Raw genomic sequence first — 15,598 nt, 5'->3', positions numbered from 1 at the left:
GAGAGGCGGCTTAAGTCAAAAAAACAACTCAATTAATTAAGTTGAATTTACTTGTCTCCGAATTTATTTGTCACTAGGCTAAACCACAAATAACCACTCCCAGTTCTGTATTTTATTTATAAATGCATTTTTAATAATATATGGTTAATAAGAATCTATTTTAAGCTTACAAACTAATAAATTTTAGTTTTTAATATAGTACAGAAAAAAAGTAATCTAAATTTACAAATTCATGTACGTACATACTGTAAATTACCATGTTTACAATTTGGCGATATTTACAGTACATTGCGGACTCTTTATTTGTGAATGTGGTTTGCTCTAAGACATTATAATTTGAATAAGACATTATGATTTTGTAAGGTTAAATAACAAATACAGTTATTAAAATTATTTTGCGATAGTAGAAAATAAACTAATTTATGTTAAATTTACCAATAAAGACTGCTAAATAAGACGACAACACAGAGTCACAGATGTTTTCATATTTCGTTCTCTAGGATTTATGATGTACAGTATTAACATTTACTGTAAGTATACATATTTTAATATGATTTTATATACTTTTATTCTTATTTATTGTACAGTAACATGATTTTATGTGTTTTTAATACTTTTCTAGTGATATTACAACATCAATATTTGTGGTGGACAGACGTAAAGTCGAATAAAATGACTTAAACTTGATTTTTATTCGTCCATATATTTTTTGACAAACAACGTATAATCAAGAATGACTTAACTCGAAACGATGTAACCTGAGGTATATCTGTAACACATTTCAGGTCAGAATATATAAAATTGGTACAGTCAGCAGAATAGTTTGCATGAGTATTTCAGAGGATTGTTAAAGATTATTTACTAGTATTCAAACCAAAAAATTTTGGTGGAATTGCTCAACAAGAATGCTTGAGTTTGAATTCTGTAATGCAAGAATTATCTGAAATTTGATAACTATAGATAACTCCAATAAGTGCTCTGAATTGATTCTAATAATGAACTTTGAATTGGTAGTAGATTATGCAGAGATATGTACAAAGAAGAGAGGAGGATATTGAAGTTACAATGAATGGTGATGAGATAAAATGCAACATTGACAGTTTGAGATAAAAGATGCAGAATTTAGAAAATTTAGATTATATACATGATCATCATCAATTTATTCAAAGAACAAATTTAAACATGAAACAATTAGAACTGAAAATTAAATTTTATTTTAGGAAGTTAATTTAGTTTAGACAAATGCAAATTGAAGTAGAATCTGAGTCAAAGAAAACACTGACGGAATTAGAAGCAAAAGAACATAGTTCTTTTGCTTCTAATTCCATAGTTCATGAGAGACAGAATATAGTTCATGAGAGTCTTGTAGTTCATGAGAGACAGAATAGAGGCAGAAAGATTGAAAACTTAAAAGTTTTAAATTAAAAAAAATTGAGTTAAAGTTGCTAAGCCACTTTTTTCATAAATTGCAGGTAATAACATTTATCTTCTTCAAATGCAATAATTTTATGGAAGTCTATACTTTAACTTATCAATCATGATCTAACAGAGACTTCAGTAAACCAAACATCAATCATGATGTTTGGTTTACTGAAGTCTCTGTTAGCCACAACAATGTCCTGTGACTTTGACACTTATGTCACAAAATTTCCTGATTATGATTCTATAACCTGTTAGTGATAAGTTTTTGTTTTGACCATTATGAAATACTTTCCCATAAATTGTAGCTATCATATGATATTATTATATAATGATTTCAAATAGATATATTTATTAATATATCTATTTGAAATCATTTTATTTAGTCATTAGTAAATGTAAAATAAGTCAACGATTACAAATATGATTTTACAAAAAATAGTTGATTAAATTTTTAGTCTAATTAATCTGCAATAACATGCAGTTTTTTCCACAAAACTGCATGCGTAAGATGGCAATTTTCCTCTGATTTTTCACACACAGTTATGCTGTACATAACTGCAGTTCCTTGAATTTGGTGATTCTGAAGAAACCCGAGATTGTGTATATACAAAATTTTAAGGTCATATATTGTTTAATTTGAGATATTCTTTTGTTCACAAAACAGTATTCCTAACATTTTGCAATAACGTGGACTAATGTGAAATGAGACAACAAATTTCTGCTCTGACATCATTGAAAATGATGTCAGAGCAGAAATTTGTTGTCTTATGCATGCACTTGTGTAAGAAAAAATTGTATACAATCACATGCTTCATGTGGTGATTTTCTACAGTGGTTTTTGAGGATCTTTGATAAAATTTTTAGTCAGATGGATAGAATGAGCATGACGATCTCATGGAAGCACAACTAAGTAAGCCAAATATTTGGTGAAAAATTATCACAAAAAACTAGTACATGTGGAAAATTTCCACCAGCTCATGTGATCACAGATTAATATTAAAACAATTGAATGAAATTTTAACTTTTTATGATTAATATAAAATTATATTTTAATATTATAATTATATAAATTTAATTATATATCTAGATGGAGATAAATCCCTTGATTCACCATGTCCAGATTTTGGAAAATTTTTATATTTTCTCTTTGTACCAACACTTATTTATCGAGATAATTATCCTAGGTAAATAATTGTCACTTTGTATTAAATTTAATTGCTTGAAACAAATATGTTCAATTTAAAAATTAGTTTAGGTTTAATATTTAAATTCTTTGAACAAAACAATATTTTAATTTAATTATTTTAAGGAAGTTTCTAATTTATAAAAGAATTATTTTAACAATATTGCATAAAGTTTTCTATTGAAATGTAGAAATTCTGTACAAAAATAGTGACCGATAATAAAAAATTTTATGGTATAATAGAACATTGTTGACAGATTTATCTAAATATACCAAGAGAAGTTGGATTTGAAAGAACAGATTTCATTATCCATATAAGAATTAAGAAATGAATTCAAGTATGAAAAAAATTGTTAAAATTTTAGCTTGAGGAACTTTTAAAAAATTTGCAAAGTAGGTGGAGAAGAGCTTGTAAGGAAAGGTTGCTTCTGCTACTGTTGACTGCTTTCAGACAGTTAGAAAGGAAGATGTAGAAAACTTCAAAACAATTTTTGAATTAATCGTTTATAATTTTACAAGATCAAAAGTTAAACATAAATAAATTTTAGAGTTTGGACTGGATATCTGCACAAAATTATGATAAATTAAGAAATTTTTTTAAACAACACATTATTTTATATTATATTTTTAACAAATATAACATATCTTTATAATTATCTGTAATATTGTATAATAATAGTTTTAGAAATTTCTTTTAAAATATTTTGTTTTTAAAATAATGTAATTATTTAAATTTTTAGGACCTCATCTGTATGTTGGAAATATGTTGCTGTGAATTTCATTCAAGTTCTTGCTTGTCTGTTTTATATATATTACATATTCCAAAGATTCTGTGTGCCAATTTTTCGTAGATTTGGCCATGAAAGATTTACTCCAAAAGGACTACTACTATCAGTTTTTGGATGTATGATGCCAGGAACATTGGTTTTGTTAATAACTTTTTTTGCACTACTTCATTCTTGGATGAATGCTTTTGCAGAAATGCTTCGATTTGCAGACAGAATGTTTTACAAGGTAATAATTATAGAGAAATATATTTATGAAATGTTAATTGATACTTATTATTGATAATTAGAGTATTAATATCACAGTTAATAACTAATTAACGAATAAATTTAATGAGATATTTATTAGACATAAAATACAGAATTTTATCATTTTTAACTCTTAACTTTTTAAAATTTATTTTAATTTAATCTTCCGAACCATTCTTGTTTTTAAAAAACCTAATAATAATATGAATTGTTTGTTTGAGAGTCAGATGTCTAGCTTTTGAGCACTGTCTTTCAAATATCTCAAAAAAATGAGAACTTTTTATTTTTATGAAATTAATAAAAAATTATAATTGCATTTTGAGTTTAAGAGCTCAAACTATAAGAAACAGCCAAGATAATGATGGTCCTAAGGAGCAAGATTCCCATGCCAAAAAATTTTTCTTCACATTCATCTTAAATGAGTAATAGCTTTGAGGTTTGTAACAGCTAATTGTTTATGCTATGTATTGGAAAGATGTTTTATTACTAAATATCAGTATAACAAGTGTTTTGCTTTATAACAGTACAATAAGTCCTCATTTCACAGATTTCATTATAACATTGATAAGAAAAAAAATAAAAGTACATTGTTACTCATTTACAATTATTGTTGAATTTTCTTTATAAACAGTAAACTTGATTTCATGATGTGGAAATTGAATGCTGGCAGCAGTTGCAAACACAATCCAATAAGAATAATAATAACTAATTATTTTATTTTTTTGGAACCTGATTAATATAATTTGAATTCATTATATTTTTACCTTTTATAAATAACATGAAATTGGATTCACATGCTGTTAATTTGGATGTATCCATCATTTAATGCCAATGCAAATTGTAAAAAAAGGCTGCCCTATTTGCATTTGTCATTTTAAATTTACCTACTGCTCTCTATTGTTTGTTGGAATTACCGTCTGTGTGGTAATACCGTGGAGTCTGCACAAGTCATCATAGATATAACTAGAGGCCGTTGGTTAAGTAGTCAGTTTTCGGTCGACTCACATAAGCATTAATGTTAAAAAAAACTGGTTTACTCAACACCTTTTAACTTGTCACCACAGGATAAATCGACATATATTTTCTGTCCCACACTCGTTTAGATGTCTGATAAGTCAACTCCCCTCCTGAAAAAAATGAGTTCACACTACACAGCTTAATGCCACAGCAGAATCCGATTTTGCATTTTCTCACCTTTCATTCATACATTATTTGCAGCATGTGTTTCACATTTCTGTTAGAAATGAGTATCCAAAACCTAAAAATGCTTAAACTGAAGGAAAAATACAAACTTCTGTCTGAATTTGAATGTAATAAAACTTTGCAAGCCGAATTTGCAAAACAAGAAAACTTTCTAAGAACAACATTGGTGGGAATTCTGAAGAAAAAAGAGGAAATTAAGAAACTTTTTCTTGGGTCTTCGTTGCATCTGTCTCAAACGCCAGAGAAAGTTGCCGTACCAAGATGTCGAAGATGCTCTGGTACATTGGCTAAAGCAAATTCATTCATCAAATTTTTCTGTTTCAGAGCCAATACTGAAACAAAAAAGAATAGAAAATTGCTGAGTACTTGGAGTAGAAACTAACTTTAGTGCCAGTGATGGATGGTCAGAGAGATACATTGTATCTCTCTGACCATCCATCACTGTATAAAGCACTACTGTATTTTCCTAATTGTAGTTTTGTGGCTTTTTTCAACTTTGTTTTAGTCGTCATATTGGATAACTCCACACATTTCCACTTCCCCTTGGGATGTCGACTTATGCGGATTCAACTGTATATGTCTCTTACAATTTTTGCTTTGCAAACATTTATTCTTTATGACTCATCTTTATGCATCATTAGTGATGATCGCCTTATACAATCCATCATCACTATGACTGCCATCACTCACTGATTCAACAGATCATAAAATATAGTAAAAGTTGTGTAGAATTTTATATTCAAATCTTTATGTTAAAGAAATTTTTCAAAATTAGCATCAAATAAATTCCATAAAAAATAAATAAATAAAAGTGTGATTTAAAAAATTAAGTAAATAATTACTTTATACATTTAAGAAAAATTAATAAGAACAAATATTATTGCTTGCTTTTTTTTCAACTAGCAGGCATGCAGCACAATTATGCCACTAATATACATAATATAATTTGTATTAAATTCCTTTTATATTTCAATGTGGATTGCATTTGTTTTCATTATAGCATCTTTTATGAATCAGTATATGGAATTGTCCTAAATTAAATAATGCTATTTTTATTCTTTTCAACTACCATTCCACTTCCCATAATACTCCATAATGCAATGCATATACTTAATCCACAAAATTATGTAATGCTAATCCTTGATCAACCTGTAATTGTACTAAGGAATAATATACAACACAGTTTTTTCCCCCTAGATTCATTAAGAGGACTTTTATTAAGCAAGTCCAAAATGGGTTCAACCAGGCCCATAAAGAATGCAGCCAGGTGGTGAGGGACAGGGCCTGACATATCTAAATGGACCATCACCAAAAATTTTTGAAGTTTTTTAACCTGTTTAGATTTCTATGTTCCCAGAGCAGTAAACTGTCACCTTAACTGCTCAGCCAGCTAGCTTTCATACACAGTACAGGGTACTGAATATTATGCTGTTTTATTAATTATGTACAAAGCAGTGACGTAAACCATATGGTTTGCTAAGCAACTCTTCAGAAACAAAAATGAATCATTCTGTCTGACAGTGCATTCTAGCAAATTGGAAATGTTACCATTATTTCTGTCTTAATTCCAAGATTTAATCGAAGATTTAAACTATAGTACATTTCAAGTTAAAGGTTCATTATAATCTGCATATATTTGGAGAGTTGTTACATATTTATTAAATATTTTCCTATTACTTTTCTGTTTATAGTTACATGATTCCAGATAATAATAATGGTAACATATCCAGTTCCACAATAGTATGGTTCTATTTTGTCTTTTAAAACATACTTTCTTAATTTTTTATAGTAATTTTTTAATTAAATTTTCACATTTCATAATTTTTTATCCCAAGTATCCATCTCACACACAGTCCATCAACACAATTAATTTTAAATTATTTTTTTTTATAAACTTAGGGGCTCTTCATAAAGTACATAATGCAGATATGAGTAGGTGAGCTTGCAGATAATCATTATGATGCTTTACAAAGGGGTGAGAGTGTTTACAAGAACATTACATAATGCTATATTTTTCATGTATTGTTCATGCAGGTTCATGCAGGTTGTAGATGTATATGCAAACAACTCCTATATGAAAATACATAAACATAATTATAACTCACAATCCCTATATAAAAGTTTATATATATATATGCTAATTTTTATATCAGTTTTATCTGCTTTTGAATAAAACATGCTTTATATGGATAAAGTTTAAAATGAAATAGATTGTTTACTTGAATTGAAACTTGAATAAAACTAGCATTTGCTGATTAATCTCAGTTTTATTCAATTCAAGAGCTTTATCTGTAACATATATATATAATAATTTTATATATTACACAGCTTTTATCTTCATTCCTCTAGTTTTATTCAAATAATTATTATATTTGAAGTTTTAGTATTTTTTATTCAGTGTGTTATTTTTGTGAAACTCTAAAACAAATTTATGTGAATTTTAGTAGTGAATATAATATTTAGTTTTATTTATTCCTTTTTTAAACATTTTATTTTTTTTATCATTTTAATAACTTTGATTTTATTTAATCAAATAAGTATGTTAAATTAGCTCCCATTTTTACATTACCAAAATATAAAAATGTAAAAGTTAAAAAATTATTTCTTCTGTCTGTATATAACTTTTTTAATATATAACATTAAAAAGATTTTTAAATTAATTTTAATTATAGGATTGGTGGAATTCGACTTCTTTTTCAAATTATTATAGAACATGGAATGTTGTGGTTCATGACTGGCTTTATACTTACATTTATAAAGATTTATATAAAGTAAGTAAATTTTGTATTTATGCACATGTTATGCATATGCTATATTAGATATTTCGTATACTATATTTAAATATTATAATTAATACTTAAATAACATTTAAAAATATTGATAAAATATCATCATACAGATATAATCTATCAAAACCTTGATAATATCCTATTTGATCAATACTGGTGCCTAGAGCTATGCCAAAGATCAAGGCATAGTTACGGAAAAATTTACACAAACATCACATAACTACAGTTTGTCTCTGTGTTAAAGGATTTCGTGTGTGTCATTTTTTAGTATCACTGCTTTCTGTAATGTATGTGCTGTTGTTAAATCTAATGTTTCCAGATTTTTATGTAGTATTTTTGTATAAGGTTCTTAATTTTTATCTGTTATCTCAGATTCTTTTGCTTGGGTATTTGTCATCATTTGCTTTGAATTTGCTTGATTATTATTATTTTACTAATTTATTTTTTCCAAATAGAATATCAATATTGATATCATATTTTCAAATTATGCTTCTGTGAATAATTATGCCCAATACTCTAGATTTTCTCCTAGTATGGTTTTCAATTAGTAACCGATAAATAAATTTACTAATTAGATTAGTACTATTAGGGTAATTTCAATAATTCAAATAATGTATCTTAAAATGAAGTGTTTCTTCCATCAAAAATGAAAGAGCATTAAAGTTATTTCACTTTTAGAGTCTATAAAGTGTTTTACTGTAATTCATATAATGTTGAATATCCATTTCATTATTAATTTTTTGTGAGATTTTTGTACTTGATTCAAAAAGGAAAACTTAAATGACATGTAGTATGAAATTATTTTCACTTTCCTATTTTATAATTTTTTGGCAATGAAAAAATTGTTAATTAAAAGACAAAACACAAACAAATGACTTTATGTGATCACTTTAGAAAAGAATACTTGAAACTGCTGAAGGAGTCACAACTATTAATATGATTAAGTGCTTTTCAGAATTTTATCATCCCATCTGTAAAGGTCGCTTTTAACGTCCTAAGTCGAAAAGCCACGTGACAGAGATAATTAGTCCCATCTGGGGTTTGGAGCTATAAACGGCCGGGAACAACAAAGGGAGTAACGTCTCCGTTTATGGTACATGTCAACGTGTTTGCCACGTGCTGGTCGACTTGTAAAACGTAAACAAGGGACGGACGCGTTTATAAGCTACGTTGTCGGGCGTAGGGCGGACGTCTTTGGAAACTCCCAGGGGAAAAGAAGAAACTGATTGGCCGCAAGTGGTCGCCGTAGAATCCCTTAAAAGCTAAGGATGGCGAGAGAAACGAGGAGAAGGGCAAGAGACTGATAATACGGTAGTCTCAGGCACTTGGACAGCCCGCTGAGCATAGAGAGAGTGTTCTCCTTTGACAACGATCTCAGGGACGGGTAAGTGCGGAGACTGGACAGGCCGTATAGTTGAGCCAACTCCGGAAAGACGACCTGAATTCCCCGAAGTGTAACAGTCCCCAATAGACAAGCCGACGTGAGATACCACATCTTTGTTGCATAGCGTATGTAATGTTGTCGAACATTGTACATCTTGTAAATATTTGTTGTGTAAATAAACTGTATATATTTACTTGTTGAGTGTGGAAGTGTAGCTTTCCTCGAACCATCTTACGGACATTCTCGAGTCATAAAACCCAACTCGAGACGATTCATCGTAAAGATTGTAACGGCTTAATAAGGATCTTCACTCCATCTTTAGATTCTTTACTTTGGAAGTAGTAGTGGTTTGGGCCACTCTAATCACAAAATTTTTAAAATAAAAATTACAAATAATTTATAAATAATTTTTTAAAACACTAAGTAAATTTTTCAGATCTCAAATAATTTATTAATACTTAACTTTCATAATACTTGAATTAAATACATAAGAAATGTGATTGGATGGTTTTTTGATATAAATTAAATTTTAAGAAATGTTAGAATTTATTTTAATGCCACGATCGGTCATGGAAGCATACGGTTTTATTATTACTTACAACAGTGACAGAAATTATTCTGTTTCTCCCTGTTTGTACAAGTCTCTGGATAGCTGTATTGCTGCAGTAAATAATTTTTCTTTTGATATTCCCAATAATTTTCTTATTGTTTTGCACTATTTTGAAGTTAACAGAGAAATATGGAAGAGATGGAAAGTTTGGTTTTGTAATTGTTGATGAGGACAGAAGAATTAATGAAGGTAGTAATAAATTATATTATTTGTTCAAGGACTGTTCAGATGTTATGAAAGAGGTTTATGTTGAAAAGAATAAAGAGAATATATTAATATTTAGAAAGATAAATTGTGGATCAAAGCATTATAAATTTACTAAAGTTCATAAAATTGATTGATATGTATTTCAAGCATCTGAGTAACTGTATAATTGCCAGACTCTCGCAATGTGGAAAGACTACACTAGTAAGAAAAATTATTTGCTGTAAAATTTATGAAAAATCATTTTAAAAAATTTTATGATGGTGTTCTGTATATTTACTGTTTTTTTTGCAATGAAAAAGATATTACATTCATGTACGGCCTACCTGAATCTGTGCAAGGATGGGATTTAGTAATAATTGATGATTTGAGGCACAAACTCAGTTCAAAAACTGTATTCCTGTTTACGACAGTCTCACCATTAAAATGTAAGCATGATCCTGATAATGCAAAATCTGTTTCCAAAAAATAGAATTATGAGAGATATAACTTTAAATATGCATTATTTGATTTTGTTTAAAAATAATTGCGATGAAAGTCAAGTAAGTTGTTTGGGATGCCAAGCTTTCGCCAGTAAATGTAATTTTTTATGGATGCATATAAAAAAGCGACAGAAAAGGATTTTGGTTATTTGTTATTGGATTTTCATCCTAAAACAGACAAGAAACTCTCACTGTGGGATTCATGTTTTCCAGATGAACAAGGTATTTTTTAGATATACTTACCGATAAAATGAAGAATGTAAAGAAAAATTATCACATGTTGGCACTTTTAGCCAAAACTACCAGTTCTCAACAAAGAGCAATATTGAAAGAAGCTACTCCCAATCATGTTAAAGTTTTATGCAAAATGTGCAATGATTTGCAGAGAGGAAATATACCAGCCAATGTTCATAAATTATGAAAATATAAAAAAATTATCAGGAAATTAAGTGAAAAACACGTTCCTTTAAATACTAAGAAAAAAAAATTTTGGTTAATCAATCTGGTGGATTCCTTCCTCTTCTACTGGTGCCATTATTGTTGATGGCAGGAGGATTAATTGGTAAGGTAATAGGAAAGAGAATCTAATGGCAAAATAAATGGCTCTGGTCCCTTCCGAACTGCTTGCAGCATATCAAAAACCTGAAATAAGAATTGGTAATTATATCGAAGAATTACTCAAGAGCACAGATTTATCTGATGATAGTAAAGTCAATTGATTTCGAGATATCAGAGATCAGTTCATGCACTGAAAGAACCTGTCAGAGTATCTGTTGTATCCGATGAAATTCAAGAACCATCTTCTCAACCTGAAGAAAAATCTGATGACAATGGCAAGGATGCAACTTTTTAAACAAATAACTATATCTGTCCCACAGCTATATTGAAAATATATTCCACATTTAATTGACAGAGACAAAATCATTACGGATGGAATGTAAAAGGTGAATTAACAGTCAGCGGTAACTCAGTTGTAGGAAGTCATATGGTAGACTTAATATCTCATTTGATGACAAATAGAAAAATTCCATTAGTTCCTGTAGTTTTAACAAATTTTGGAAAGGATTAAAAAAAATAAATATTCCTAAAGAGTGGATTGGAAATAAAAGTTTGGCAACTCTACCCAAAATCGGTGAACAACCAAGATATCAACCCATACCCGTTGAAAGTCCCAAAGAAATTTTTTCTTCAATTTCTCCAAGAGTATTTTACTAGTGAAAAAAATCTACGAAAAAGAGGAAGAGTCCTGAATAGAAAAATTTTTGAAATTGATATATTATAATCCTAAATCTTCGACATTATTTGGAGGAGTGAGTAAACTAGTTAAAGCTTCTAATTTACTGAGATCTGTTGTTGAAAAATGGTTGTCTTCTCAGCCAGTTTATTTGTTTCATAAACCCATAAGAGTTAAATGTTTGCAAAGAAAAACTAAAGCTTTTTATCCTAACGACCTATGGCAAGCCAATTTAATTGTGTTAAAGCAATTTTCTAGATATAATAATGATATAAAATATTTATTAACAGTAATTGATGTATTTAGTAAATTGTTATGTTGTACCAATAAAGGATAAAAAACCTAAATCTATTTTAAAGCTTTTCAAACTATTTTTAAATGAAATATTGCTAAAAATTTGCAGACTGATAAAGGAACTGAATTTTATAATAAGTTAGTAAAAAATTTGTTTAAAAAATATAAAATTAATCATTATTTGACACATTCCGATACTAAGGTATCTGTGGATGAGAGATTAAATAAAACTTTGCGAAATAAAATATATAGATTATTTACTTATCGTAATTCTTATCAATATATCAACAAATTAAACAATATTGTAAAAGGATATAATAATAGTTTTCACAAAAGTATCAATATGGCTCCATTTGAAGTTAGTCTTTTGCATTACGGTACGATTTTTGATAGGCTATCTGATATAAAAAGGAAAAGCAAATTTAAATTTAATATTGAAATATCCATTACTCACAATCGATTTCTATCGCATCCTCCAACTTACATATTGAAGGATGCAAATAACGAGATTCTAGAAGGAAGGTTTTATACTAATGAATTACAAAAGGTAACAAAATGATGCAGTCAGATTTTTTCGTTGATAAGTAATGCAAGTATAGACTTGTATCCCGAGAATACCCAGTCTCGTTTCATGGTGAAAATGTGTCCTCCAATTAATTTACATGGAAATTGGTTGTTTGACTTAGTGAAGTTATTATTCCAAGAAACTGGTTTAATATCATCATAACAATGATGACTAATCATAACAATGATTACATTGTTATGTTCAAAGAGATTACGTGAGAGATCGGACTTGAGAAAAAAAAATATTTTTTGGCTGAAAATTTAATTAAAAATTTGCTATAATTTTTTCCATGATTGTTAAAATTGTAAAAAATATGATTTTTCCCTCTGTGGAGTCACTTCCAATTAAAATTTTCCACCGCAATATTAGAAACTGTAAATGCTATTTGTTTGCTCAAATTTAATAATACTTTAGAAATTGATTACTCAAGAACTTTATTTGTAGATTATTAATGAATACTATCACATTATGGAGACCGGCCTCAAGCGATTCAAAAATAAAAAGGACTTTCCGAGGAGTCTTCACGTCTGATGATTTATCTGTTTGCATCGCTAATCAGAAAAATCATTTATAATTAATTTAGATGAAAAAATAAGTTTGGAAGTCATTGGGTATTTGTGTTCTTTACAGAAAATACTTGTTTTTACTACAATAGTTATGGAATGAAACCGACAAAAACAAAAACTATTAAATTTATAAAATGAAATTCCAAAAATTGTTGGAATAATATTGTTCATCAGAGTTTATATTCGATGAATTGCAGATATTTCTGTTTGTATTTTTTATATAAAATTAATAGAAATCAATGTTTAAAAGAATTAAGTACAATTGATAAATTTTATAACGACAAATTTGTAAAAAAATTTGTTAAAAATCATTTCTATCTAGCACGTCAGAGTGCTATAATGTATAATCAATGCTGTAATTCAATGAAAAATAATAAATATAAAAATTGTTTTTCATAAAAAAATATTAAGCCTTCAGGAGCTCCTTATCAAGGTGAGTTGGGTTCCATGGTCCTCCCTTCCGTTCTGCCTATGTGGTGCTGTAAAGTCTCGAGAAGCTCTTATCCCACCTGACTCCTTGTCCCACTCTTTGTCAATTCTCCACATGATGCCATAAAAACTCTGCTCGACAACAAGAGCTCGCAGAGTTCATGATGGTGTCACCTGATGATGCCATAAAACCTCCAAGAGCTCTTGTTCCCAAAATCACAACTTCTTGTTGAGGTCGCAATGGTGTCACCTCCAGAAGCTCTTGTCCCCACCTGGGTCGAGGCCCCAACTTTTCTTTCAGATAACTCTGTATATAAAAAAAAATCTATCTTGTTGGTCTCGAAATCATCTATCAAAGCATTTTATTTTGAAAATATCCAAAAGTGTAAGTTTACATATTCAAGCTCCACTCTTCCAGGAGCTCTTGTCCCCCGGCAAGATTGAGGTGTTATTCTGAATTTGGATCACCCTTTCTGTGGCAAGCCAAATGGCCTCATCCACCTCTGCTTGTAATTCAGTGGGCACCTCTTTGTTTTGAGAGAGGATGATCACTTCCGAATATTCTCTATCCTGAACCCTTCTAAGTATATGCTGAAGAGCGTGTTTGTTTATCTCTGCCATAATACCTATATCAGACATGGGCAAATGCGGCTCCGAGAACCGCATGTGGCTCTTTTTGAGTTACATGCGACTCTTGCTGAAAGTGTTAATTTCTGTTTTTTATTATTATTTTTAAAATTTTATTTTTATGATTTTGTGAAAATATGTTTATTAAAAAAATTCAATATTTGTTTTATATTATATTTATATTATATAATAAAATTGTGCGCCTTACCATACTATCCGCCACGACAGTACAGAACTGTGGCTCCCATGCATTTTTCAAAACCTACATTTCGGCTCCCATTGAACTCTTGCTTGCCCACCCGACCTATATTATGCATTTTGTTTAAAATAATTTTAACACTCACTATGAATGATTTTTTAGAGTTGAAATCTAATTTATATTAAATTATAAAGAAAAACATGTTATTTAAATAATTTTAATACTCACCATCCGAATGACTTTGAGAGTTGAAAACTCCTGGTTCTGACAAATATTTATATATGAAAATTCAAGGTTATAAAACTAATTTTTTCTGAATATTTGAGGAAAATATTAGATATTTTTGATTTCTAAGTTAGAATTTCCAGAGGGTAATTTGGATTTTCCAAAAATTATATATCATTAAATATGATTAGTAAGTAATTTTCCTGAGTTTTCGTGCAAAATTCACAATTTATCTCACACGTTTATTTCATATGGAAAAATTATGTATTTCCTTATTCATTTATTATACAACATATTGATTACATAAAATGGGATTTAATATGTCAATATCAGAAATTACCTGAACATTTCTTAGAGGTTTTTACATCATCTTGATTGGAATAAAATCGTGGAATTTCAAACTCAGATGATTTTATTGCTGCCTTCATATATAAGTTTGATATAAAAAAAGTTTTAAAATACCACCAATTAAAAACAGAGAATTTACATGAATTAAAAGATTATCTAAACTGAAATTTTGTTTCTCATTACCAAAAACTTGACCAACAATTCATTTGACAAGTTCCAGAGTCAACTTTCTTGGTGTCACATTTTAAAATATCAAAAGTTAGATCAAGATTATATTGTCAACAATTGTGAAAATTTATTCATGCACGTACTCACAGAAATGTGTCACGCTTTACATAAACTGAGGGAAAAAGTAGAAACACTTAAATAAACTATTAATGTAATGTAACAATAAAATCAATAAAAACCTTTTTAAAATAATTTCAGTGTTATATTATTTCAAATTACCACTCACTTTTGAAAAAATTATTAATAAAACTTTAACTTTTTATTTGTGACCAGAATTTTTGTTTTAAAAAAAACTATTTGTAATCTTAAAAATTAATTTTGTGATTAGCGTGGCCCAAACCACTACTACTTTTGGATATTAACATTCTGATGACTCAAAGAGAACTATTGCATGTGCTTACGAACTTTTTGAACCAAGCTGAAAGAACATAAGTTAAAAAGCTTAAAAACCATGCACTCTATAAACTAACTGATACTTTTAAAATAAACAATATCTGAGATGTACAAAACAATTATTATAAATTTGAAATAATATTAAATGTACTGTACAGTACATTACATAAAAGATAATT

At 28.6% G+C, this 15,598-nt stretch overlaps 1 protein-coding gene across 2 annotated transcripts in view; it reads left to right on the top strand.

Annotated features, from left to right (window-relative positions):
• The window catches only part of LOC136968418 (sterol O-acyltransferase 1-like), a 58,306-nt gene that overhangs the window by 31,501 nt on the left and 11,207 nt on the right, over window positions 1-15,598 (top strand). For both annotated transcript variants that reach the window (XM_067262439.1, XM_067262440.1), the window contains exons 9-11: window positions 2,510-2,606; window positions 3,346-3,619; window positions 7,515-7,613. In XM_067262439.1, the coding sequence (XP_067118540.1) occupies window positions 2,510-2,606; window positions 3,346-3,619; window positions 7,515-7,613 (470 nt within the window). The remainder of the gene's footprint in view (window positions 1-2,509; window positions 2,607-3,345; window positions 3,620-7,514; window positions 7,614-15,598) is intronic.

Source organism: Centruroides vittatus, unplaced genomic scaffold (assembly GCF_030686945.1).
Source record: "Centruroides vittatus isolate TY-2023 unplaced genomic scaffold, ASM3068694v2 contig_1476, whole genome shotgun sequence".
Taxonomy (NCBI): Eukaryota; Metazoa; Arthropoda; class Arachnida; order Scorpiones; family Buthidae; genus Centruroides; species Centruroides vittatus.
Note: the sequence above shows the minus strand (reverse complement) of the source record. Positions and strands in the feature narration are given on the sequence as shown.